Raw genomic sequence first — 27223 nt, forward strand, 5'->3', positions numbered from 1 at the left:
TGTGTGTGTGTGTGTGTGTGTGTGTGTGTGTGTGTGTGTGTGTGTGTGTACTGGTATTCAAAGAGGCTAAAAGAATGCACTGGATCCCCTGAAGTTGGAATTACAGGCTGTTTTGAGCTTCTTGACATAAACCCAGGCTGGCCTGGAATTCACCATGTAGGCAAAGCTGGTCTTGAGCTCTCAGTCTTCAGTGTGTGCCTCCCGCTTTTCTTTGTGGTGTCCCTAAGCACCCCCACACAGAGTCTCTACCTAGGTGCATACAAATGCCAATGTAAAAAAAAAATGCCCATGATTAAGTCCAAGGCTGCAGACACTCCATCCTGTCTATACAGGAGAATCATTAGAGTCCTGTGCTGGAGCCGTGCCCAGCCAGAGCCTGGTTTATTCAGTGTGTCTGGGTGGAGCCCAGGCATTTAGTCCTTGCTAAAACACCCTCAGTGGTTCTACTCTGCACCCAGAGGTGAGCCTAGCCAGCAATGAGATACATACGACTGTCTTGTAAATCTTCCCACGAGGTCTAAGCCCTGTATGCCCCTGTGGGCCCAGCTCCTTGGGTACCAGATGTTCATGGGCAGCTCTAGGCTTTAAGACAGGGCGGCAAGCCTGCCTCATTCTGCAGCTCTCCCTGGAGGCGTGGACCCTTTCCGCTCTCTGTCACTCTGTTTCTGTGGTAGGCACTCATGCCAAGACAGTGTTTCCCGGGCCATCCTAAGGAACTTTTCCATGCATAAGCTCTGAATTGTGCCTCTTAGCCTGGGCCTCTGCTTCTCATTCACTTATTCATGAGTGTACCAGGTTTCTGTGCTTTCAGAGAGGTGTGCTTTCCCACCCCTGGGAAAGAGGAGAGGAGGGGCTGAGCCGGTGGTGCTAATACAGGGCAGGGGCTGTTGGAACCGCTGATGACTTTTCAAGCCCCATAAATTGCAAGTAACAATGGGAATATGTGAATCAAAGAGGCTTATTGTTTCGAAATCTGACTCCTATTTGAACAATTATGATCAGCAGTGATCTGATTGAGACTTAAGTGTCTACCATTAAGATTCTAATCTGTGAAGCAGAGGTATTTCATCTATGAACAGACACATATCTAAAGAGAGACATGCAAAGCCCTGTGCTCTCTCAGTCTTGTTCAGACAGAAAGACTGCTGAGAGGGAGACACCCTGGATGGGTGGAAGGGGCACACCAGGAGTCCCAGCTCCGTGACCCAGGCATCACCCTCTCTGCTTTAGACTCAGCTTCTTCATTAGTAAATTGGGGATTACAATACCTACCTCAAAGGCCTGTGGTGAGGGATTAAATCAGATAATGCATGTGAAAGTTCCTTTGTGAGCCCCCGAAGCGCGGTATAATTATTAGCTGTGACTATCCATTTGAGAAACTGGCTTTTGTAATGAGCAGCACAATTACCCCATGGGATGTGCTTCTCTGGGGGCCAGCTTGGGGCTGCAGTGGACTCTGGGATGCCTCGTCAGAGAAATTATGAAAGGGGTGTGTGTGTGTGTGTGTGTGTGTGTGTGTGTGTGTGTGTGTGTGTGGTGCATGGAAAGAACTTGACGCTGGAAGCTGCTGGTGGAGAAACGGACAGCTCCGACCAGAAGGAAAGGTCTTACCTGTAAGCACCTGGGAAGTTCCACGCAAGGAGTTCTTCCTACTCTTGGGTGTTCTGTTCTCTGCTCGGTGCAGCAAAGGTACAGTGCTAGACCAAATTGGAGTCAGGCCTCTAAGCCTTCACTTAGTCCCAGCGAAAGCTCATGTTGGAGATCGCTGCCAGGTCTGTCAGAGCCCAGATACAGATCTGAAGTCTGAAGTCTTCAGAGGGGGCTCTGGAAGCACTTAGTGGTGGGGAACCCAGATACCCAGTCCTGACTACCTATTGTCTGCATCCAGCTCCCTGGCGAGATCAGCCTCAGAGTCCATCAAAGCTGGGGCTGAGTCTCAGAGTCACAAAAGTAGGTGCCCTGGCTCTGTTGCTTTAACAAGTGTCAAAGTACTGTAGCTTTAGGAATGTCCTAGGAGGCATGTCTGCAGAGCGGGGTTTCCCCAGTCAGTGCCCCTTAAGCTCTTAGGGACTTTGTAACGCGTGCACTGTTCCTTTTTACTGGTCCTGCTGACAACAAATGAATTGCCCTTCGTGGATAGAGCTCGCTGTGACCAGTGCCTGTGTGCAGAGGCGCCACTCTGTTTTCCCAAGATCCTGGCAGGAGGTGATGGGTACCATTTTCCTAGTGCCAGTGAGGTACCAGTCTCAAGTCTCCAGTTTCTTAAAGCTTTGTAAGAGCAGGACATCACCCCTGCCGTCAGTGTTCAGCTGAGCAAACTGTCACACGGATGGGAAGGTCACCGGTCTTGAGAACTACACCTGACAGCAGGACCTCAAAGTCTATGTCAGGCCAAAGCGAATCCCTCAACACAGAAATCACCTTCACTACACCCATTCCCAGTGGCTCTGGCCACCCAGGGCAGGGTGTGGGGTGGGGTGAGGAACCAGATTACCGCTCACCATGGCCATATTGCTTTCATTTTGAGTCTGGATTTCTTATAAGCTGTCCAGTTGCAGACAGCTCGGCACACAGAAGAAACCCGGCCTGTGTCAGAGCTGACCCGATTTTTTTTTTTTTTTTTCCTGAGATGAGCTAAGTAAGTTGAGAGCTGGGAATCTTTTAATCCTTGATTACCTTAGCCTGATGGCACCACTATCCTATAGTAAGTGGGCAAAGTGGGTTAATCTGGCTTTAGCACCCAGCGGGGCTGTGAGGAGCTTCCTCTAGGCCAGGCGAAGTGCGGTTTTTTGTGAACTCCCGGTGGACTTGTCCTAGAAGGAGCTTGCGCCCTCTGCAGAACCAAACATTTTCTTTCTTACAAAATCAAGTTTATGTCGTTAGTTCTAAAAACGTGCTCTGATTACTGCCTCAGGCAGCATGATGGCTTGAAAATAGACGTTTAGAATGTTCTACTGAGAAGGAAATATTTACCACAAAAAAAGATGTGAAGATTATCTCTCTTTGTATTTCATCTTTGTGCCCAAGCAAAAATCAGTCAGACTCTCCACCCCATAGTTAATGGGCGGTTAAACATATGTGGACAGATCTACTACCTATTTATTTAATGTTTAATTTTCATGCTTAATCCTTTCATAGAACGAAACTGGCAGGACTCATGTGCATAGGGATAATAATGGCACACATGTACCAGACACGGGGATCGTGTCAAGCATGCTCTAAGTATGTTGATTACTGACTTTTCGTTCTCATTACATCCTCCTGAGGTAGCCATTGCTCTCTCCAGACAGCCAATAATAAGCCGCAGAGCCAGAAGGAGCAGAACCCCCAGACCTACACCCTTCTAGTGTTAATCTGAACAAACCACTGTGGCTTGAAATCCTCCCTTAATTCTCTCAGCAACTCAGCAGGTAGATGGAATTATTCCAGTTTTGCACATTAGGGTGGCAAAGCTCAGAGATGTTAAAAACTCACTCCCTGGTCACAGAGCCGCAAGGCGGTAGAGAGGGCTTCCCAGTCCAGCCCACCCAAACTGTGAAGTAAAGCTCATCTGTTTGCCTTTCTTGTTTCCATTTGGGGCTTACCTGTCAGCAAGACCACTAATCCATCACTGTTTATAGGCATTTAGAGGACACCTGCTGTGATTCTGTGCACCATGCTAAGCGCTAGGGATTAAACTGTGTGTGTGTGTGTGTGTGTGTGTGTGTGTGTGTGTGTGTGTGTGCGTGCGTGTGTGTGTGTGTGTGTGTGTGTGTGTTTTACCGGGTATGCATGGCCTCTGCCTTCATGGCGTCTTTTTAGAATTGTCCGTAGGAGGATGTGTCACCCAGATGCTCTCTTTCTCTCTGTCCTCCAGTTTGCCACCTGCAGAGATGTTACAGAACCTTTAACCCATGGACATGCCTGTATGCCGTATTCTCATTCTTGTCTGCCATCCCTTAACCCCCACCTTGCCCCCATCCCCGTCCCCACCCAGGATTTCCTGGTCCTTTTTTTCCCATGTTCCTCTTTGCTCACCTTTGACTGGTGCTCGTTCTGCTCCCTGGAGCTTCTACATCCGGTCTACTGAAAATGTCCTCAAGTTCACTGACAGGACCCAGACTCTACACTTCTAGAGTCAGTGGCTCGGGCCACCCCGACTCCTAGCTTCACAGTAGTCATTGCCTAGTCATGTAACAGAATCTATGAAACAGCACAAACTACTACAAATGGTTTCTAGTTCACCTGCCTCTTGCTCTCACATCCTGTAACCAAGGTGCCACACCGCTGATTCGTTAGTCAGCATGACTGTCATTCACCAATGCAGAAACCCAGTCCAGATGTCACAGTTTGTACTGACTCTATGTGTCAACAGTGTTGTCTGGTGCTTTTGGTGAAATCAATACTCTGGTAGATACCTCGCAGTTATTTTGCCCTGATGGAATCTAAGGTGTTTTTGGAAGCATCTAGCATTGACTGCCTGGAGAATTTTCACTTGGTATGGTTCTGTCTGTTTGTATCGATTTCATTGAGTTTTTGGATAATGCCTGCTCCGTTGCTTTTTGGCCATTTTGTCAAGTCACGTTTCTGATGCCCAAGACCATCGGGGCTTGGTGGACATGTGCAGACTGAGGAACAGGCAACCTGAGTTCTTGGTGCCATTTTTGATAGACTTTTGGAGGAGTGGGGTGGGGAGGGCTTTCGAAAACTGGATACTTTGAGTTGGCTTAGGGAGAGGTAACACTCACACCAGCACCCCAGAGAAACTGGCCTTGCCCTTCTGCCTAGTGGGAAGTTGCTCCAGGTTCAGCTAGGCGCTGTCTGGCCTCCCAGTTGGGGGCAGGGGCAGGGGTGCTGGTGGTGGAAAGGGTTAATGTACCCTAGCTCTAAAATCCTGTTGCGTTTTTTGTTTCAAAAAATGGCCTCAATAATAAGAGGGCCCCAAAATTAGGTGTGATCTTGAGCCCAGAGGCAGAAGCTCCATTTTCTGACCCCAGATTGTTTCTTTGCCTCCCGCAGGGACCTGATGCCCAGAACCCTGGAGGGACAGATCACCATGGAGAAGACGCCCAGCTACTTCGTGACCCGGGAGGCCCCCGCGCGCATCTCGGCCATGTCCAGGGACACCAAGCTCATCGTGGTGGTGCGCGACCCGGTGACCAGGGCCATCTCGGACTACACGCAGACGCTGTCCAAGCGGCCGGACATCCCCAGCTTCGAGAGCCTGACGTTCCGCAACCGCAGCGCGGGCCTCATCGACACGTCCTGGAGCGCCATCCAGATCGGCCTGTACGCCAAGCACCTGGAGCCCTGGCTGCGCCACTTCCCGCTGCGCCAGATGCTCTTCGTGAGCGGGGAGCGGCTGGTCAGCGACCCGGCCGGCGAGCTGCGCCGCGTGCAGGATTTCCTGGGCCTCAAGCGCATCATCACCGACAAGCACTTCTACTTCAACCAGACCAAGGGCTTCCCGTGCCTCAAGAAGGCGGAGGGCAGCGGCAAGCCGCACTGCCTGGGCAAGACCAAGGGCCGCGCGCACCCCGCCATCGCGCGCGAGGTGCTGCGGCAGCTGCGTGACTTTTACCGGCCCTTCAACCGCAAGTTCTACCAGATGACCGGCCGCGACTTCGGCTGGGACTGAGTCTCCTCCCCTTGCGGCTTATCTATTGAGAGAGAGTATATGTATGTAAAATGTACAGAAATCTATTTTATAATAATTTATTTTTAATTCACGAGCAATTAATTCACTAAGCTGCCTAGCCACGCTCTGCAGAGAGTTCCCGTCACGGTCTGTTAACATTCCAAAGTGTTTATCTCCCATATTTTGTTCTGTCCCTCACAAACGATGGTGCTTCCTTGTTCTCCTCCCCGAACCCCCCCCGCCCCCGCCCCCGTTGTATTTAAGAATAAGAAAAGCACAACTTGAGATTTTTGTTACGGGTATTCAGTCTTCAATCACCTTGGATCCTCCACCTGCTATCTCCTTGGATCTTGGCTGCCTCAGTTGGTTGGTTTTTGTTGTTGTTGTTTTCTTTCCTTCTTTCTTTCTTTTCTTCTTCTTTTTTTTTCTTTTTGCCCAGATACCTTCTGGAAGCACGGAGCTGCCTCAGCTTGCTGAAGTCTGAAGGTGGAATTTACATAAGCAGTTCCTTAATCTCACTGATGTAGCTAGAACCAAGTGGCATTTCTCTCACCTCCCTTACAGGGACCCAAGTCCTTATGACCCCAGCCTTCTTCTGCTCTATTCCTCCATCCCTTAGCCAGCTGGAAGTATATGCAGAAATTGATCCCTTTTCCAGGTCCCATGAGTGTGGCGATACTTGACAAAAAAGGTGATGTCTCATTTGCGTAAGAATGTACCGCACCCTTTTCCTCAGCCAGACAGTTCTGTGTGACAGGCCAAAGAGTCTGCCAGGCCTAAACCTGGGTGCTAGATGTAAGGACCCATAGGGTTCAGATGTGTCCCTCAGCACTCATAGAGGCGTTGCTATGTGTAGACCCATAGACTCAAGCCTCAGAACAGAGAAAAGGCAGAACACTCGGATATAACAAGCAGCCTGGTAGAGGAAGGGGATGCCCAGCGTTGCAGCCAAACGCCTCTGAAATGCTTACCCCATCCCAGAGATACAACACAATCTGTAGGCAGTGACCACAGCAGGCTTTGGAGGATGGTCCTAGTGGGCCCAGGCTGGGAAAGCTGGCTGCTTGTAGGTACTCAAGCCTGGCACTTGTGCAGCCTCCCGGTGAGGTAGTGGGGGTTAGCAGAGAAGTTGCCAGCTTTGCTGCTAATAGGCAGATGGTTCTTCCTGAACCTCTGTGTTGGGAGGACAGGGGGTCAGGGAGGGGCCATCCTTCAGCTAGTTAGGAAAACTGTGTAGTGATAGTACAGCATGATATATTCAGTTAATCCTCAGTTTCCTAAACCAGAATGCCTCCTTCCCGAAAGGATTGTTACCTGAGTTAGACTATCATCAAGAATGCATACTTGGTTGAAATGGTTACATTGTGATAGTTACAAAAGATTCCTTTGGACACTCTATAGTCTGACTTGACTGGGTGATCAAAGTTATACGGAAAGAGAAGATACATTGTCTCTAGAAACTAGTGAGAGGTATCTATGGTCCATAGGGATAGTTTGAAACCAAGTTTGTGGTTTTCTACAAATTATAGCCCGGCTGAAATTAGCTTATTCTGGGCAGCAAGATGGTCCCTGGGCAGGTTTATAGTGGAAAGGTGGTCATTGGCTGTGTTCATTTCTTAGATGTTACATCCATTTCTTCCTTTTTCTTTTTCTCCTTCTGCAGAGCTGAGGGCAGAATCTTGGGCCTTTTGCACACTGGGCAAACACTGAGCCACACCCCCAGCCCATTTCATGGTCATTTGCTCATTTTCTTCTGCCTATACACAGTTGTGTATTGCCTGCATTTAGGCCAACACCACAATCATAGCATAGTCTCCTGGCCAGCTGCTTGGGCGTAGAAATGCCTGCATGAAAGACTCTCACCAGCCTTACTTTTCCTTGTAAAAGGCTGTTTGAAATCAGAACAAGGACACCTCCCCTCACCGACTGCAGAATCTTGCTCACAGGCAGAGGCAGCCTGTCCAAGGCCTTCACCGAGGCTTTCTGGCTGCTTGCAGAGTAGAAGTACATAGAGTTCAGAGAATGGTACACAGCCAAGCTGGAGGAAAAAGGTGTGAGCCTTTCTGCTCTCTTCCCAAGCTGGACGCTTGTTTAAGTTGTCTACCCCTTGCTTTAGAACAGAACAAAAACAGGATGTGTTGAGATAGAAGGAAGGTCATGGAGTCACGGACGCTGAAGTGAGTCAAGATTCTGTGCTGGGTCCTTGGATCCAAGCAGATGTTGGCAATTAGCGCTGCTGGAGCAGGGTGAGGTTTTCAAGGTTGGTCAAATGACCCAAACAACGTGGGAGCCTCTTCATCAGGTCCCGATGGCTTACAGTCCCTGACTGATTGGACCCTGCCCAAGATGCTGCCTCATGGGAGAGCTGTTACTACCCCAGGTAGCCCCTTCTCAGAGGAGCTGGGCAACATAGGAAACTAAGGCTTAGGTCTGTCCCTTCCCATCCTGGCCAACTACAAGGCCACCGAGCTTCACCGCTGAACTGCCAGGACACAGACAGCAGTTTACGTCTTGACAGTTTGTCCCACCCCATGTTTGAGTGTTCTCCTGGTTTCTAGGAAAAGTCTGGCATATTCCTGGTGAACTTTATTTCTCAAAGCTTTCATTTCTTTCCTGGCTTGAAAGCAAACAAAAAAAAAGTCCACAAAAATGTTTGATTCTTTTTGTTTTAGTGTCTATTCACGGAAAGCTTTCGCTGGGGATGTTTGCAAGCAGGTGTGTTCGTTTAGTCTGGAAACATTTACAAAAGTGTTCCAGGCGGAGTGACTATGGAATAAAGTCTTCATTGGATGGAGGAGGAGAGATATGCTGGGGGGAGCGGACTCTCGGAGGGAGAGTCCTTCTGAGTGACAGATGCCCTTCAGCCTTTGGGGAGAAACTCAGTTGCAGACCCCGCCTAGCTGCTCCCTGAGAAAGGGAAATGGAAGGCTCTTAACACACACACACATCACGTCAGTGAGTACAGAAGGTGTTGATGCAGATGTTGGTGTCATTTCTCTTTTCAGTTTTCCAGAAAGAATGATTAATGAATATTTGAAGGTGTGGTTAGTTATATTTTTTCATTTTTATAACATTAATTTATGACTGAGTTTCATTCAGCCCAGTAATCAAAAATGCTGTGCAAATTCTAGCAGTATGTCTTCTATAACATGGACGTTAGAATAGCCGATATGTACAAAAAAAAAAATTAAATCAAGTATTTTGTCCTATGTATAACACAGATTAATTTTACACAGAGAAAGATGTTTTTAGGAAAATGAAATTCTGGTAATTCATACTTTTTCTTGTATGAACAAATAAAATATATTTTACCAACACGTGGATATGTTTGTGTTTTGCTGTGTGTGGCAGCTGGAGAAGGCAGTGATATTTTTCAGTAGCTTGTTACATGTGGACATATTTGCACACGGGCAGGTGGGTGGATTTTTTTTTTCAGGTTTGTTTGTTGTTTGTGTTTTTTGAGACAGTCTTACACTGTAGCCTTAGGGTGGCTTCAAACTCCTAGCAATCCTGCCTGAACCTCCTGAGTGCTGGAATTAAAGGCTCTGCTGATTTTTCAGCCTAATTCGTTTTCTGTGCGTGCCTGCAGGTCTGGCTCATCCCACCATGCAGTCTTGGGGATTTAACTTAGGCCATCAGAATTGGTAGCAGGTACCTTTACCCGCTGAGCCATCTTGCAAGCCTCGATTTTTCAGGTTTTTAAGGGTGAAATAACAAAATTAATCTGTAAGTATTGTGGACCGGTTTTCTGGTAGTTGGGTGTGAAAGCAGGACAGTGGGGGAGTTCTGTGCCCTGGGGACGCTCCCACCGCCCGCACCGAGCACTGTCCACTTCTCACGGTTCTAGCAGCTGCTGAAGCCGCTGCGTGCGCGTGCGCGTGCGCGAGGGCTTCCAGAGCCAAGGTGGGTAGGAGTATGGCCCTGTGGGGACCTGTGTCATAACGTTGTGACTCAGTGTCCCAGCCTACCCGTTGCTAAAGTGGAGAGGCAGTGACGTGGGTGGGCGGTCCATCCACTCTTAACCTAACAGTGCATGTCAGAGCAGAAGTTTTTGAGCTTGGGCAATAGATGACCCGGCCTTAATTCTAAGGCTCAAACAGACCCAGACCAGTTTACATTTAGAACAGCTTAAAAGCTGAGACCCTAAACAGGTAGTCGGGTGACATATCTCTATTATGAAAAAAAATCTAAAATCCAGAGTGCTTCAGAAAACAAAACCCTTTCAGCATGGACACGATGCCCCAAGCAGATGCTCCCACCGCGCTCCCGTGACCGCTTGCCGTCAAAACACAAGCCCAGTGCGGGAGCGTGGCATGTGTTTGGCACCGTTATCTCCAGGCTATGCATACGGGGCGCATGCGGAACGCGCGTCTTGTTTAGATTTGGGTCCCAGATCTGAAAAACACCGAAAATCTGATGTGTGGTTTTACCTCGAGATATTTCAGACAAAGACTCTCAGTCCGTGTTTAAGGATCAGGGCCAACCTAGAACACTGCGCCCAGCAACACTCTCGGCCGTCTAGGGTAATGAGTGCACCTCTACCTGCAGTCCCCAGCCCTGTGCAGAAGACGGGGAAATACTCGTACAAATGCACACCACCAACTGTAGTCTACAGCTCCCCCGCCAGCCTCCCCCGCCGAGGCCTCGGGGGAAAGTTTCCTTCATCCCCATACACAACACTCTATATTTTGTGATGTAAAAGTGGCTGAAGGGCCTCAGCAGGTTAGGATTCTTGAGGAAAATGACGGCAAGGAATTGAGATGATTCCCTCAAACCTGGTTTTATCCCTTTAAACTATTCCCTTTCTCCACCCCCGTCCTGCTGGCTTCTTTCTTAGTGTCCCCTTTGCTGCAGAGAAGCCATTCATAATTCATCCAAAAGACCCTGACATCAGAGCACCTGGAACTTGGCTCCTTTGGAGCAAGAAACAGCAAGAAGCTTTTAGATAATCTCATATAAGGAAGTCCCAGGTGAGACGGATGCTGGGAGAAGCATATGCTGGCGATGGCGTCCCTGTCAACTGGAGAGAGGGTAGGTCAGAGTTCATTCATGGCATAGATTTACTTAACCAGATGCCTGCTAGGCTAGGCATGTGTGGCCTACCTCAAGGAATCCACTCTCCATGGTGAAGTAGAAGGACCCATAAATGACATCACTGAAGGGCCTTATGAGCAGGGCAGCAATGGGGTATTGCTAAGTATCAGTCATATTCTCCAGGTAAAAATATTGACTAGATGTGATTCTTGGATTGGCTCAGAAGGTCACAGGGACTGAGAAGTTTTACAGGTCATTGGGTAGAAAAATTGTCGATGTGGCTCAATCTACACAGCCACAAACTTCAGAAATGGGGTAGGGGAAGGGTGCTATCAACTCTGCCTTCTCTGCTCCAAGACTAAGACCACAAGCCTGGCTGCTCTTGGATGGACACTGATGCAAGTTCCAGAGGCCAAAGGACCTGGTGCCTGATATCCAAAAGCAGGAGCAGGGCAGGCTTATTTGAAAGGACAAGTCAGAGAGAGTTATTCTTGGTTCACTTTTTCCTTCCATCTAGACTCCCAGAAGAATGTCTATGGGGTAGTGAGCATTCAGAGCAGCTAAGGTCTTTCACATTCCATTCGCTGACCCACAGTCTTCTCTGGAGACAGCCTCCCCGGTCTTCTTAGGAGCAGTCTGTGCATATCCGGCCAGGTAGAACTAACTATGGGTACTCAATAGGAACGCAGTGTGGAGCGTGCCCAGAAGAAAGGGGGAGGTTAAGGGAACAAGCCTGCAGGTCCAGCACAGCCCGGCTGCTTTGAGCTCCCAAGCTCTCTCTCTGCATCTGTACCTGGCATCATTTACAGTCCTCACTAAGTCCTGTCAGGATAAAGTCATGCGAGCTCCCAAATCCATTTCCTCCATTCTGTCTCCTCTGACACGATTCTGTCCTGTGTGCTGAGCTCTTTCGGGAGAGAGCTTTCCCCCACCCCCCACCTCCCACACAAGTCCCCTCTGCCCTCCAATCGATTCTGTACACAACAGATTAGGGGATCTTTACATCACTAGTTGGGCTATGCTTCCCTGTGAAAGCCCCTTATCGAACCTCTCATTTCATTTCAGACACACTCAGAGTCTCAGCTACTCAGGATACTGAGGCAGGAGGATGGCTTCAGCACAGACTTTTTGTAGTTCCTTTGTGCATCTTGGATGTCTATATCCAGGTTTTATTTGCCTCCTCTCTCCCTTGGTTCCCAAGCTCCAAGCACAGTGGGCTTTCATCTCCGGGAAGGGGAAGATTAATTTCTCCTACCATTGCCTTCCCCACTGGCTAGTTGATACTCTGTCAAACCTCAGCTTCCTCTCCATCCCTAGGACTTCCTCACTTCCCTTGAGGACTTGATGCACTCTCTCTCTCTCTCTCTCTCTCTCTCTCTCTCATTTAAGGCAGGAGGATCACAAGTTTAGGGCCAGCTTGGGCTACATAGTGAGCTCAAAGCCAGCCTGCGTTGTATAGAAAGAGTTGTATCACAAGTGAACAAGATTGGGTACTAGTTTAGGTCGGGAACTTGATTTTTTAGATGGGCTACCAGTGCGAGGTCAGATGTGGAAGGTTGGTACTAGATTAGATTAGGAAGGAAAGGAGGCTTTAGGGGATGATTTCGTCTTAGTCTAGTTACATCTGTGAAGGCTCAATTGTCCAAACTAGTTCACCAGCACAGGTACTGGGGGTTAGCACGTCAGTCTGTCTTTGGGGGAGGTTTATTGGGAGAGGGATGCTCCAATTTCCTTGCAGTGTGCACCCCAGAGCCTGGCTGAATTGTGATAGATTTGTGACCCTTGGAATACCAGAGACATTAGAGGGGAAAACGGGGCTACTTGGGGAAGCATGTCGGAAAGAGGCGATGCAACAAGACCCTCAGGAGATGCGCGCCTCAAATGTGAAAGATAAGCACGGCCTTCCTGCAGTTGTGTTCTGGTTATTTTATTTGGCTGTGAAATGAAAGCGAGGACTTGGAAGGCTGTTGGACTTGGGGAAAGCTTGTATTGCAATCAGATTAGCACTTTAGAAAGATGGGCTGGCCGGCTGCACTAGAGAATAGATTGAAGAATTTGGAGCAGAGGCCAAGAGTCCCTTAGGGACTTTCAAGGACTCAGAGGAGGGGTGTGGTGACCAGGATATGGAAATGAGTGGGGAATGGAAGGAAGCCAATAGTTTTGGGAACCACAGAAAGCAAACTGGAAGATTTAGGGGTAAAAAGTCCCCAGGAGGACAAACAGGTTGGGCTTATGACTCAAACAATTGGGTGGAGCGCAGAGCTGGGGTGGGAAGCAAGCTGTTGCAGTACTGTGGACGGTAAGAGCAGGGATGGGAGCTGGCTGGGTAAGGCTCTGACCTGCTGATTAACCCTTTATTTTCTGGCTGCTCAGATGTCCCAATATGGGCCCTGTCAGATCACAGGAGCTCTTAGGTGTTTGGCAACACCCTCAGAAGTCACGATATCGCCATCAGCCTACTTGGGACTGTAGAAACACGCAGATAGCACTTTTAATTTTTTGAGGGAACTCCAGCCGACCGTCTTCCAGGAAGCCGAGCTGTCCCAGCTGAAGTTTATTGGCCTAAATACAGCCATACAAAAACGTAAGTAATGAAAAACACAGACACTATGTGCCCTCAATTCCTACAGCCCATGTCTCTGAGTCCCCTTCTCTGGAAGGTCCAGGAGAGGGCTCACCTAAAACTGCCGAGAATGCCCCACAGGGTCATCTGTGAGCCACCTCAGCACATCCGGTAGTTTACGGAACAGAAGAGCTCCAAAGTCCAGGTGGATGGGGAATTCCAGGTCATCGTTGTTCTTGGTGTTGGGTCACACACACACTGATCAGGAATCCAGGGTTTCCTTGCCATCTTCACCAGCAGGCACTCATTCCTGCGCACTGCTTCTGGGGCATGTGTGAGGGCGCGGGACTGGTGGAATGTTGGGCTGTTTTAGAAAGCAGGTGAACTCAATAATTAAGTAGGCTACCACTGTGAGCATGTAGACATCTTGCTTCATTGTACAGAGAAGCAGAAGGTCAAAGTTGAGCCTCTTACACTGAGGGTACCAGATGCGCATTTTCTTTGAGTCTGGAATTGGTGACCAGCTGCGTTAGGTCCATCATGATCACCAGGAACTGGGAATGCCAAAGCCATACATGTTCTCCTACCAATGGCTTTTGTAGTCTTTGTACTGCTGGTCTTTGATGGCCACGACATGCAGGGTGCCCATGTCTGGGAGGACGAGGCACTGGGTGTGCCAGCCACTTGTCAGGAGTGTGCAGCATAGTATTGAACATGAAGATGTCTACCTTCTCCACGTTGCCCTTGATGATTGTCGCCACATGCTCTATGTTGCTGGCTTTGCAGATCTCAGTATAATCAAAGATAAGGAAACACTCATTTCCAAAGACCTGGTGGACCTGGCCTCAGTGGTGAATATGCAAAGGATGCCCATACCCGAGCTTATCTCCAACATCACCTCGTCTTAGGGACAGCAAGAAGTTTTGGTATATGAGAGTGAGCGTCTCCTTGTGGGTGCCAAAGTGATGGAGTCAAATCAGCAGTTTGCAGCATTGGGCTTCTTGCTGTTTTTGAGAGAGAACCTTCATGATAAAGTTTGTGGCCTTGGCCAAAGCCATATTTACCCTAGTCTCCTGCCTCTCAGTCCCCCCCAGGCCCCTCTATTGAAGATTTTCACGTTTTCTTTGTAATAAGAGACTACTCTAGACTTTGACCTGACAGAATACCACACTGGTCAGCTTTCTGAGGCTAACAAAACACTTGAGATAACCAACACACAGAAAGGAAAGACTGATTTAGGCTTACAGTTTTGAGGTTTCAATAAATCACCAATTAGCAGCACGTTGTGGTGGCAGCACTTGACAGAGAAGAGAAGACCCTGCTCACCTTCTGTCTGGAAGGGGTGAGACAAAGAGGCAGACCAGCACCCCACAACCTTCATCAAGTTGGCTCCTCCTGACCTGACTGCCTTCCCTCCTAAGAACCCCCCACCCCTTAACAGTTTACATTACCATCCAACCAAAACAAGCTGAAGACCAAGCCTTTAGCACGTGGTCTTTGTGGAATGTTCTGTGTCCATATGACACCAGGTACCTCATACCCTAGGCAACTTCCTGACTTCCAATTCTGACCTCTGATGCTCTCTAACCACAGGCTTAAAAATCTCAGAGAGGTGAAGTAAATCATGAGGTTACATAGATGTGGTAATCCTTTACCCTAATCCCATGACTATGACGGCTGAGGCAGGGAGATGACCATGAGTCAAATAACCTGAGCTCCAGGTCAAGACTCTATCTATGCTGGTTATGGTGGTGCATGCCTTTGATCCGTGCACTCAGGAAGCAGTGGCAGATGGGTCTCTGTTAGAGTTTGAAGCCAGCCTGGTCTACATAGCAAGTTCCAGAACAGTCAGGGCTATATAGTGAGACCATGTCTTTCAAATGAAATGAAATGAAATGAAATGAAATGAAATGAAATGAAATGAAATGAAATGAAATGAAATGAAATGAAATAAACTAATAAGATAGACTATTTAAAAATGGGGCTGGAGAGATAGTTTAACAGTTAAGGCATGATGCACTGCTCTGCAGAGGAGTTTAAGTGTTTCACAACTTCCTAGCTAAATTTCCTAGCTAACACTCTAGCTAAAAAAGATCCAATGCCCTCTTTCAGTTTCCCAGAACACATGCATATGGCTTTGACACAAGGTCAGGCCCATTTTCTCACGTTCTGGGACTTGAGTTACTGAGCCAGCAGCTCCTTCCTCATCTGGGCTCTGAGGAAGTGTTTGCAGCTTAGAAACTGAGGGTTTCAACAAGAAGACCCATTTTCCGGAGAGTTACTGAAGTGACCGCACAGGCATCCTAGTGGGGAGGGCTGTGTCACACTCTTTCCCCCTCTGCACCTGAGTTGGGGTAGTGAGGACAGCTCGGGGCTCCGCTTCTCCAGCAGTTCTCAAGCTGGAGCGTCCATCCTTTTCTTCCCAAGGGGCCAAGTCCCATTCAATGTTGATGTGATTCCAGGGGTTCCCTGGAGGCCCTCCACGGTAACTGCTTCCTTGCAGCGTTATGTTCCATTTTCTGGGGCGTCCATATCCTGGATGCTGAGCTCCTGGGGGATACAGTAGGAAGAATTTAGCCGTAACTTCTAAAGGGCAGTGCAGTGTAGGCCAGCGGTCTGGTCCTCCAACAACTCTCCCCGACATGGATGGTCCCTCCTATCCTGTCCTACTCTGCTCCTTTCCTCCCTCGCATGGCCTTGTAGGCTCGGTTGCTGTTTAGGGGTCACGTTACAGATGCTTAAGGGCTTTCAGTTTCTCTGCAGGCCGTCATCGTCCTTCCTTGCATCTGGTATCCTGTGAACGGGCTGGATTGCATTACTTACAAGTGGAGGAGACCCTGAAAGAGTACATTTTTTGACCCGAAGAGTTTGTAAAACTCAATTCTCCATCGTCTTTGATCATCTCTTGCAGTCCCAGTGTTGGCGAAATAACATTTCAAAATGTTGTCAAAAACTTGGCCTGGATATGAGGATTGAGCCACGTGCCTGGCAGCTCGGGTGCTTATCTTAGGATTATGAAGCTGAAGATTAAAACTAAACCCAAGAAAGTTTCCTTTGAAGTCCCACGGTTTCTATCCAACGAAGGACGGCCACACAGCTGTGACCTAACAAGAGCCACACAGCTCTGATACTCTGATCTAGCTAGGCTCCTTCATGGGGCATGTAGCATGCCCTGAGAACCTAGACCATTAACTCAGACAAAGGCATTTCTAAAAGCCATGTATTTCCTTCAAGATTTAAAAAAAAATTATAATGTCTGCTTACATGAAGGTTAGAAATCACAGAAAGAAAATGCCGAGATCATAAAAGTCATTAGAATGTAATCAGATGTAATCCTGGTGAACACTTTAAGGCCAATATATTTTTTTATTTTTAATATATAATAACAATGAATTCATATATGTGGGTTATAAAACTAAAAGACATGGGTTTGGATTCTGCTTTACTGATCCAACATTATATTACAAATTATTACATCCTTGTCAACAGTATTCTTAGAAAACCATTTTTAAAGCTTCCATGATATATATTTGGCTTTCATCTAGTATATTTGTTTATCCTTTTTTGTGTTATCAGAAATTCTAATTGTTACCAGTTTTCTAATTTTACAATTATCAACAATATCTTAATGACTAGTTCATGATACCAGCTTGGATTGTTTTCTTCAACTGGATATGAGTAATTTGGTAGGGTGAATATTCCATCAAATGGTTTTTACATTTACAGAGACTTTGTGGGAGCAGCTGTTTCCGTTCTTAGTCAGGGCTGCCTTTACCTGGGATAATGAGTGTGCTTCACATCCAGCAACTTTGTTCTTTTGTAACAATAGTTTCTTGAGGAAAAAAAAAAATGGTTTCATGGCATCTTCTGAAAAAGCAGAATGCCACGTTGCATCTTCTTTATTAACCACTTAAAACATAAAGAAAATATTGGGGGGAGTGTCCCCAAGTGACTGTCAGAACGTCCAGGCTCCTTTTTGTTTGCCAGACCTCTAGCCAGTCAGGCTTTCTCTGATTGGTGGATCCGAACTTACCCTTAGTGACTGTGCTGTTACGACTGTTGCTTTTTAGTCTCCATTTGCTCGGAGGTAGGTTGTAGGTGTCCGCATGGGCCTGCATCTCCCTGTGTGGCTGGAGAGGACTCTGGCTTCCCGATTCCCTTGCCTACACTTCTCAAGCCCTGGAACGGAAGTATGCAGTACCGTGCACAGGTCATATAGTGTTTTTTAGATGCTTATTTTGCTCTGACTTATGTTCACATGTGTGCCTGTATGTGGGTGTGTGCACATGGAGTGTCCATGGAGGCTGGAAGACGGTGGTGGAAGTGGCGGTATAGGCAGCTGTTATCTGTCTGACATGGGTGCTGGGAATCGAACTTGAGTCCTCTGGAAGACTAGTATGTGCTCTGACCAGCCATATTTTCTTCTGAAAAACAATGGTGATCATTACAACATATTTGCCCATGTACATAATGTACTTTACTCAAATCAACACCCCTCCCCCATGACACTTCTTTGTCCTCCTCCCTAGGTCTCTTCCCTCTTTCCACACAGTCCTTCTATTTTATATCTTTAAAGATAGTCATGGTTTTTGTACCTCAAAATGTGCCGTCATCACACACCACACTCATCTCTGACCATAACCTCGTCTCTATCATTTTTAACTTTTTAATTCACTGTTTCATTTTTCATTTATTTTGGTTGTTGTTGTCTCGAGTTACTTTGAGGTGTTTCTTTAAGGCTTTCCGACACAAACCACACTGCCCAGTGTTGCTCCTTCCCAGTCCCTGGAGACTCTCGGTCAACACATTGTGAGGGCTTACTTCACAGCCCACCGCTCTTAAATCTTTCTGATGCCAAATTACCTCAGGATGCCCCTGTATTAGAGGGAGCACAGAGGAGTGCAGAAGGCTCTAGGGATTTTTGGTATTAATCACGTCAAAAAAAAAAAAAGTTTAAGGTGAGTTGGAATGAGCTTTACTCGGGCTGAGCCGATAGCAGGATTAGGTCAAAGTATGACTAGGAAACATTAGATTCACAGAAAGAGGAACTGAATTGTATATAAATTCACCAAAGAATTTGTTGCACGCCACCACTAAAAGGTTTTAATTAGTACATTTACTTAGAAATAACTTTTTTTTTTTAAAGATCACCCACATTCCCAGCTGTGTGTGGATTGGGAAATTGTCTAATGAGAGAGAAAGCAAGGGAGCCTCAGGGACAAGTTAACTCTTTCCTGTTTTAAGGTATTTTTCTTCGTTCTTGATTATTTTGTATATGATAAAATAAGATCATATTCACCCCTACTTCCCTCCTTCAACTCTTCCAAAATCCCTAGACTCCACATTCCATATCTTCTTATTAAATGACCCACTGAGTTCAATTAGCTCTGCCTGTGTGCGCATGGGTGTTGGGGCATCCGTGAGGCTTACTCTTTTTACAATAGTGCCCTTTCCTGCGAACTCACTGGGATTCCCTGAGAACTGCACTAGTTCCTCCTGAACATGGCCCTGCCCTTGAGGACCTAATTATTCCCACCAGATTTCATCCTATGAGTTTACCAGCTCAGCATTGTCATTGCGGGTTCCAAGCTCCCAACACAGCAACCTTTGGGAGACACACCCAGGTCAAAGGAATGCCATTCGGCCTCCAGAAGAATGAAATCCAGAATCACTCTGCAGCACAGTGAACCTGAGGGCACTATGGAAAGTGGAATGAGCAGGCCACAAAATAATCACACTGATCTGGGCATAATGGCTCACACCTTCCATCCCAGCACTTAGGAGGCTGAGGCAGGTGGAGTTTGAGGCCAGTCTGGTCTACACAGTGAGTTCCGGGATAATCAGGGTTACACAGTAAGAATCCATCTAAACAAACTAGCAAGCAAACAAAACAAAAATCACTTTACAATTCCACTTTCCTGAGATAGCTAGAGCCATCAAAGTCCTGGGGACAGCAAGGAGACAGATGGTGGTAATGACTGCAGAACAGTGTCAACATCGTCCCAAACTGTGCCTTAAAAATGATCACCAGAACGCTCTGTAGAGATATGTTATCAGAACAAAACAAACAAAGGAAGAGAAAAGAAAGAAAGAAAAGATAGACAGAAAAAGAGAATAGCAGAACTCCTTTAGGCATATGCCTCTGTGACAGTCCTTAAGCTCAGAATGTTGGGGGGCCATATGGGTACCCCGAGTGATGAAAGCCTCCAGAGGCCGATGTCCCCGCTAGACAGCAGAGGCATGCTTGGCTGCTGGAGTACCTGCTCCTCAGCTTTTGAGGCCAGTACACCGCACAGAACCCAGAGCTGCTCATCCTTACCACCCAGTATGAGAAGCAGGAGACCCAGCCCAGACGTAGGGCACCAAACAAGGAGGGGTAGAGGCATCTAACCAAGGTAAACGGAAGGACGGAGCAGAAGGGGAAGCAGCGAAGCCTCCGAGAGGGAAATGTGAGAGTGCAGAATTGTACCAACCAGCGAGCTTCGTATGCCAGGCGGGTAGAGAGGCCTGAGGGCAGCTCTAGGGATGATGCTTACAGGAGATTCGAGTCCTTACTGAGACACAGGAGGGACTGATGATGTATTAAGGACCCCACGGTCAGGGCAGAAAGACCCGGAGCAAGGATCAAGGGACTGCCAGACACCCTAGAAGCAGCAGTGAGAAACATAGTCACCTTCTCCATTCTCTGAAAGTCTCCCTCCCATGATGCTCTTTTCTGGCCACTGCGCAGGCTCAGGACGCAGCCCAGGGTTCTTTCCATCATAACCTTCCCGACCTTTCCAACTCACCTGCTTTCTCCCAGTTATGGTAGATCACCAATGCCCAGCTGCTCGGCTCCCAGCCTCTGCGCTTCCATTTATACTCGACCTGTTCTGTAGTCCCGTGGTTCTCAGCGTTCATCTCGGGCGTCGTGACTGCAGCGCAAAGGGCATTTTCTCTAGACCCAAAATCCAGAGGCTTAACTTTCAAGGTTCTGAAGTCACGTCCCATGAATTTGAAGCTGCTCTGGGCTACCTATAGAGAAACAAACCAAACAAACAAGCAAACAAACCAAAAAGAGTGGCCAGAGCTCAGCCAGCGAGGGCAAAGTAGTGTATGTGCCAAGTTCAGGTATGTGCAGAGGTCAGAAGAGGGTGCTGGCTCCCTTGGAACTGTAATTAGGACGGTTGTGAGCTACCATGAGGGCCCTGGGAATCAAGCCCAGTCCCCTGCAAATGCAACACGTGCTGTAAACTGCTTGAGCCATCTCTTCAGCCCCAGCTGCTAACAAAGTTTTAATACAAAGAGGGACATGTTCCCATTTCTGCTGCTAAAGCATTGTCATAGCTGCGCTGTGACCACACATACACAAGGCAGCAGAAGCTCTGGAAACCATGCTTCCCACTGAGAGGCTTGGCAGTTCACGCGTGACTTTGATGATAGAGCGGCCTCCCTCTCTGTGGAGCGCTTTGAGGCTTTACGATGCTGATCAGGTGGGCCGCTGTGGGGGTGCTTGCAGGTCATTTCCTAACGAGTCTAATGTTACAAAGGTTTTGGGCATCCAAATTGAAACCTTGCATTTTTTTTTTTTAAAGGAGGTTTTAATAAAGAGAGAGAGAAAAAGTCTGATATGGAATACATACTGTTTGGCATTGCCTGGCAAAAAGGGTGGTTTTAATCGTCTTTATTTTCCCAGTAAGTGAAGGGTACTTTAGACCTGGATCAGCCCCCACCTCCACCCCCAGTCACAGCAGCTCCTTAGCTGCCATGCTTTAAGCCCAGTCCTGAGTCGTGGTCTCCACGATGCCCTCTCCACAGAGTCACCGAAAATAATTTGTCTTCCTACAAAACAAAACGTTTACTTTTGTCTCCAAAAATGGCCGAGAGGGCTTTCTGGTGAGCTCACGTGAGGTCAGTGCATCCTTCCCAGCCCATTAATTCTCTTAAAAGCAGGTTATAAAAACATCGGGCCTGGCCTTCTTGTCCCCTGGCTTCTTGTTTCTCTGGACCTCTTGTCTCTCTGGCACATGGGCGGTTCCATCTCCTTGCCCCATTCTAATAGAGTTGAGAAGCACTTCAAAAGCCAAACATATTGTGCTGTCTGATCTTGAGCGCTATTAAAAGTGAGCTAAACAGACCTCTTCTCTTCCAACATATCAGCCTGAGGCGGTGTGTGACAATGGACTTAGGCATAGGCCACGTTTTATTTACTCATCCCTTAGCTGGAAGACACTGGGGTGCTGCTAGGAATACAGAGTGCAGTATCAGAGCCCTTGCTCTTAATTCTTTTGCCTGCGGACCCTTAAATATTCGTTAGGGATATATTGCTGCCATTAAATACCATAAGACCCCAAGAAGGTTGTTCCTTGAGTCACAAACTGGGGAAGGAAGGGGTTAATTTTGGGTGGACCCTCTCTCAGACTTGTGGGGGGGGGGGGGGAAGGGGGCAGGAGGCACTGAGACATTTTCAGTGCAGGCAGCAGGGAGATCTCAGAATAACCCTCAAGGGGGAGAACTGTTGCAGTAATGAGGATTCTGGGTTCAATGTCATGGCCGACTTCTTTCACCTCCCCGTAAATGGTCTACAAACAGGGAGTGTGTGGGTAAAGGATTATTGCTACCTTAATTACTTTCAATTCCTGAGAAATTAATCACTGTCCCCTGCTGGTTGTATACATTAGGCCTGGAAGAACTGATCCCAGCAATTCCTCCAGCTGTTCACAGTTGTTGAAAGGGACCATCCAAAGCATCTGGGAGGCTTGTGAAGGGTAAAGCCCCAGATATCTTTCTAATGATTAACCAAACATGGGCCATTTGGTTCTACCTCAATTTTAGTTTTTAATTGTAACCTCTGTGTGATCAGAAATAGCGGATCTGATGAAGCACAAAAGGGCTGGACTCTTTTCATAATTTCTTGAAAAAAATCATAATTTCACCATTTCTCTCCCTCTTTATTCTCTCCAAACCCTCTTTGTACTCTTTCAAATTCATGGCCTCTTAACTCATTAATTGTTATTACATACATATGTATATATACATATATATATTCTTAACACATCTTTCTAAACACATAAATACAACTGTCTCAGTCTCTATAAACCAGTGGTCCTCAACCTTCCTAATGCTGTGACCCTTTAATACAGTTCCTCATATTGTGGTAACCCCCAACCATAAAATTATTTCATTGCTACTTCATAACTGTAACTTTGTTACTGTTATGAATCATTCTGTAAATGTCTGATATGCAGGATATCTGATCTGTGACCCTCGAGGGGGTCATGACCCAGAGGTTGAGAAGCATTAGTATAAACCCTTTTGAACATAGCCCTCTTCCTGGGCGAAATGAATACTTCCACTACTGGAAGAATGCGGTGAGGCTCAGCTCCCAGAGACCTGCTTTGTTCAGCTGCACTCACTTGCAATTTATAAACAGTGTTGCATCGTTTTATGAGAGTCAAGGGATGTAAGTTCACCTTTGAATTTCCTTTTACTGACTCCTGGCATGGGCTCGTTTATACCAATAATGCCATGTTATATCCAAGGAAGGGCTTTACTATACGTTGCTCCCAGATCAGTCAGGGTGAGAGTGGGTTCAATCCTTCCTCCTTTCAACAAATCCCAGATTCAGCCCTACAGTCAGTCAAATCATACTCAGGGCTGGCTCACCCTGAGGCAGGGATGGAGACAGGAAATGAAGGTTCCTGGTGGGTTATTTGCCAGTCAGTCATCAAGCAAGGTAAGGTAGGTAGAAATGTAAACTAAAAGGAGGGGGAGCCCACGAGCCCACACTGATGAGCAGCTCTGTCTTGCTGTGGTTACTAAGAAAACACACAGAACAGGGTCCACACAGAGGGTGGGGAAGCAGGATGGGTGGGGTACCAACTCCTGGCCCTCAACTCCTGGCAGTTGAGTCTGAGGGAGGCATTGATTTGCCTGTGCCTTTATGGCACCATTCTAGATATCCTTGAGCCAGAATGTTGTCAAGTCTCAGGTCAACTCAGAATGTCCAAGGTGTTATGGGGCTAGACAGTGTCAGCATCTGATAGTCGGTATTGTGCTAGTGCCAGGGAATGGTGGGACACAAAATCAGTGTTATCATATTGAAGGTATGTCTGCATTGGCAGGCATTAATCAGAGAGCATGCAGCCAAAGAGATACCTGCACTCCCAAGCTCACCAAGATACAGAAATGAGCCACGCTCTGCAGCGGTAGAGGAAGGACTGGCCAGGAGGATATAATATGTATATATTATGGAGTTCTAGCCACCAAGAAGACAAAATTCTGTCATTTGCGGGATGTGGGTGGAGCTGGAGAATGTGGCGTCAACTGAAACAAGCCTGACACTGAAGTCTGGACCCTCCTTTCACTTATTTGTCAAAGCCAAAATGCAGAGAATGCAACACCAGTGGTTAGGGGGAAGTAAGGGAGAGGGATATGGCTACTGATTGGGTGATGGGAACCAAACTAAAATTAGCTGGAGAAATGAGTTCTACTTCTACAGGCATCGAGGTCACCACGGTCTACTACAGTTCATGGTCTGTTCTAGAAGAACTAGAAAAGTCCGAAGGGTTCCGAGAGAGAAATGACAAATGTTTATTGCTCTGCCTGATGGACTGAAAGGAGGAACAGCATTAGCAGCCCTGTCTTGTTTGTTAGATTAGAGGCACACACAAAGGCACACACTTGCCATGCGTGGGGGTATTCCTGTAATCCCAGCACTGGGGAGGGCTGAGGCACTGCCCAAGCTACTGTGTTAGACCCTGTCTTGAAAGAGAAAAAGAAGAAAAAGAAACGCACAGACCATAATTGTGATGGATGCTGTGTGGGAGACGCCCAAGGTAGACAGGCATACAGTGAGGAGCTTGTCTTTTTCTGGGGATTAAAATTCTTTTGAATTCCAAACACAGAGAGCCCTGATTAGCATGACTTATTAAGTGAATGCTGAAAGTGAGTTTCTTAATTGGGCATCGTGACAAGCTCCTGAAAGTTTCTGTGCTCATCCTAATCTTCCTAAGAATGATGGAAGTATGAACCAACACACCAGGCAACAAACTCATTCTGGAACTTTCTGGAAGTCCTGGCAGCTTGAAACCAGGCCTACATTGTTCTGTTCATAAAGTCTGGCCTGTTCCAAGAAAGCAGTTTGCATAGGAATGCATTTTAATAATCGCTCCATGTTTACATACAAAAATACAAATTTTGTAGTTGGATATGACTTTTTAATTGTAAACAATAATACTAGATTTACTGAATAGCGTAATATGTGAGTGCACAAAATATTAATTGATTTATATTCATACATGTGGTGGTGCCTGTTTACATAATAAAATCATTCTGGAGAAAACGTAATTTCTGATATCACAAAAAAGGATAAACAAATGTATTAGATGAAAGCCAAATATATATCATGGAAGCTATAAAAATTCTGGAGTGGAGCCTCATCCTGTATCTTGAGTCCCAGGTTCTGTGAGCCTTTGATAGTCACCAGGGCACTGACTGCTTTCTGTTCCTGACAGGTCTGCAGATTCAGTGTTCAGTAATGCAGAGGTGTGGGTGGCAGCGATCTGCTGCCAGAGCAGATGCCCAGGCCAGCCAATGAACAGGCTCCGGGGACAAGAAAATCTTCTGGTTTTTGGTACTAATTGTCAGTTTGGGAATACTTACAAGTCCCCAGGTTACATGTGAGTGTTCACGGATCTATCACACACAGGTACGTTGATCATGTGAGAGTACAGACACACATGAGTGTACATTTCTCATATTTGAAATCATAGAATATGTCATTTTATTTCTTGTTTTTGTTGTTGTTGTTGTTAAAATCGCTTACTGGGCATTACGATTTTCATGGTAATTTTAAAAGCCGGATGGCGTTCAGTGACGGTATATGGCATAATACGTGTCCAAGGCTAATTCTGCTGATGGAAGGTAAGTCACAGGTGCTAGGTTCCAACCCTGGGACAAATGGCTGAGGTGCTTTTTAACATATCAAAGCGGACCCTGGTCACCAGGTTCTCCCCGCATCCCTCAGCCCTACCTGTTACAGGGTCCTTCTGGCTGGCACACCCTGTCCCCTCCCTTACCCTTCTCCATTCCAGGGCTAGGCTGCCCTTCTCCGCATAATCCAGACATTTGGTTACACACCGTCTTTGTACCTTTGGGCCTCCTGGCTGCTGCACCTGGTCCCCCTCCTCCTCTCCCCACAGGGCCAGGGTCAGGGTCATGTCCACCCACATGATCCAGATGTCCCTGCCTCTGGCTATGCTCTCCCACATATATAAAATGAATTTCTCCTTCACTATACCTAAGCACAATCATGCTTCCCTTTTCTCCCCTTTCTTTCTTTCTTTCTTTCTTTCTTTCTTTCTTTCTTTCTTTCTCTTTCTCTCTCTCTCTTTCTTTTATTCAAATCCCAGGTTTGTGTAACTGTGGTCAATACCCGATACCAGGAATTTTGAGAGTGTAACTTTTTTGTTTGTTTGTTTAGACTTATACAGTTGTAAGTTTCTGGACCAAGGGAATGAACACTTTTAAGGCTTTTAATTAATGTCATCCAATTACTTGTCAGAAATGTGAAGTATGAATGTGAATAAAACCACAGCGTCTGGTGTGAACTTACAGGGGCAGAGCAGTGAGGTGGGGGGGCCTCAGAAAGCCCAAGGGTGGCCTGGGCTCTGGAGTTGGTTACAAACTAACCAACCAATCCCGAAACATTCCAATTTTTGCTTTATATTAATTTATTTGTTTTGTCAAAAACAATAAATCTGGGGATGAAATGGCTCAGCAGCTAAAGGAGCTTGGCGCTAAGCCTGGGGATCTAAATTCAATTCCTGAATCCCACATGGTAGAGGGTGAAGAATGACCCTCTGCCCGTTGTCACCCTCACCCACAGGTTAATAAATAACATTTTAAAAAGCTGAATCCAAGCTGGCCACAGTGGTGCACACCTGTAATCCCAGCACTGAGGGAGGCAGAGTTCTGGGCCAGCCTGGTCTACAGATTGAGTCCAGGACAGTCAGGGCTACACAGAGAAACCCTGTCTTGAAAACAAACAAACAAACAAGCAAGAAATCTAAATATGTATGAACTAAGAGCTGTTAGATGTTTTCATTTTTCATTACTGAAAAGAGAGAATGAGAGAGAGAGAGAGAGAGAGAAGCGGTAAGTTGTACTTTTCCAGACTCAACACAGAGATTTCTAACAAATTCATTCTGAACTAAAAGCTCCTGCACTTTCCAACTATTTCCCTCTGCTCCTTTTCTCGCCAGGCCCACACCTTTTTGTTTAAAGCCAGAAATCTGAGGTGTTGGCACACCGACCTCTACCCTGAAGAGGTGAGCTTTGAAGGCCTAGAGTCCCACCTACGGCCTGAATGGAGACCCTACAGGAGGATTTGCTGTTTTGTAAGCAAGATGTTAGGACTGTGTTTTCAGAAGAAAACATTTAAAATGCTCCGAAGGCTGGAGATAAGGCAGCCGCGGTTCCTCTTTCTTTGTGGCAGATCTGAAGTGGGATGCAGAAAGGAGGCCTTGAACCCACTGTCCCCAGCTATTTATTGACTGTATCAGGCTGCCCTGGGGCCTCTGGGAGTCCAGGTCAAATGGCCAATCAATCCAAGTTAAACAAGTTATTTGCTTCAAGAAGAAACAAAGAAGAGCAACCTTTCTTTCTAACCACTCAGCTGAGCCGATGGAACCGTCTCCCCCACCCCCCTTTCCCTTGTTTGCTGTGGTGTTGACAGCCAGCAGGACAGGATCAGGGTGGTCACTGCAACAGAAAGAACAGGGTAACGCTTGAAGCCGCAGACAGAGGGGTCAAAGGCCAAAGGACCAGACCAAGATCAAGGGACACAGATAACTAGGGTCAAAGCCTGCACTAACCGCTGGTCACCAGGAGGGTGTCGGGAACTGGGACGCCGCACAGCATACTGGGCCGGAGCCACGCAGTCAGGGTTGCAGCAGCCATCGATTGCCCGACCCAGCGGAAGGTCCTCCAGGGGTTCTGTGTGGATACCCCGGAGGTGCAGGAACTGG

At 47.1% G+C, this 27223-nt stretch overlaps 1 protein-coding gene across 1 annotated transcript in view; it reads left to right on the forward strand.

The window, feature by feature from the left end:
- Positions 1-8934, forward strand: part of LOC129666989 (heparan sulfate glucosamine 3-O-sulfotransferase 3B1) — a 32915-nt gene extending 23981 nt beyond the window's left edge. Inside the window, exon 2 of the mRNA XM_055594417.1 lies at positions 4999-8934. Coding sequence (XP_055450392.1) covers positions 4999-5617 — 619 coding nt within the window. The 3' untranslated portion in view covers positions 5618-8934. The remainder of the gene's footprint in view (positions 1-4998) is intronic.
- Positions 8935-27223: the final 18289 nt, after the last annotated feature.

This window comes from Psammomys obesus, unplaced genomic scaffold, assembly GCF_907164565.1.
Source record: "Psammomys obesus unplaced genomic scaffold, mPsaObe1.curated_primary_1811, whole genome shotgun sequence".
Lineage (NCBI taxonomy): Eukaryota > Metazoa > Chordata > Mammalia > Rodentia > Muridae > Psammomys > Psammomys obesus.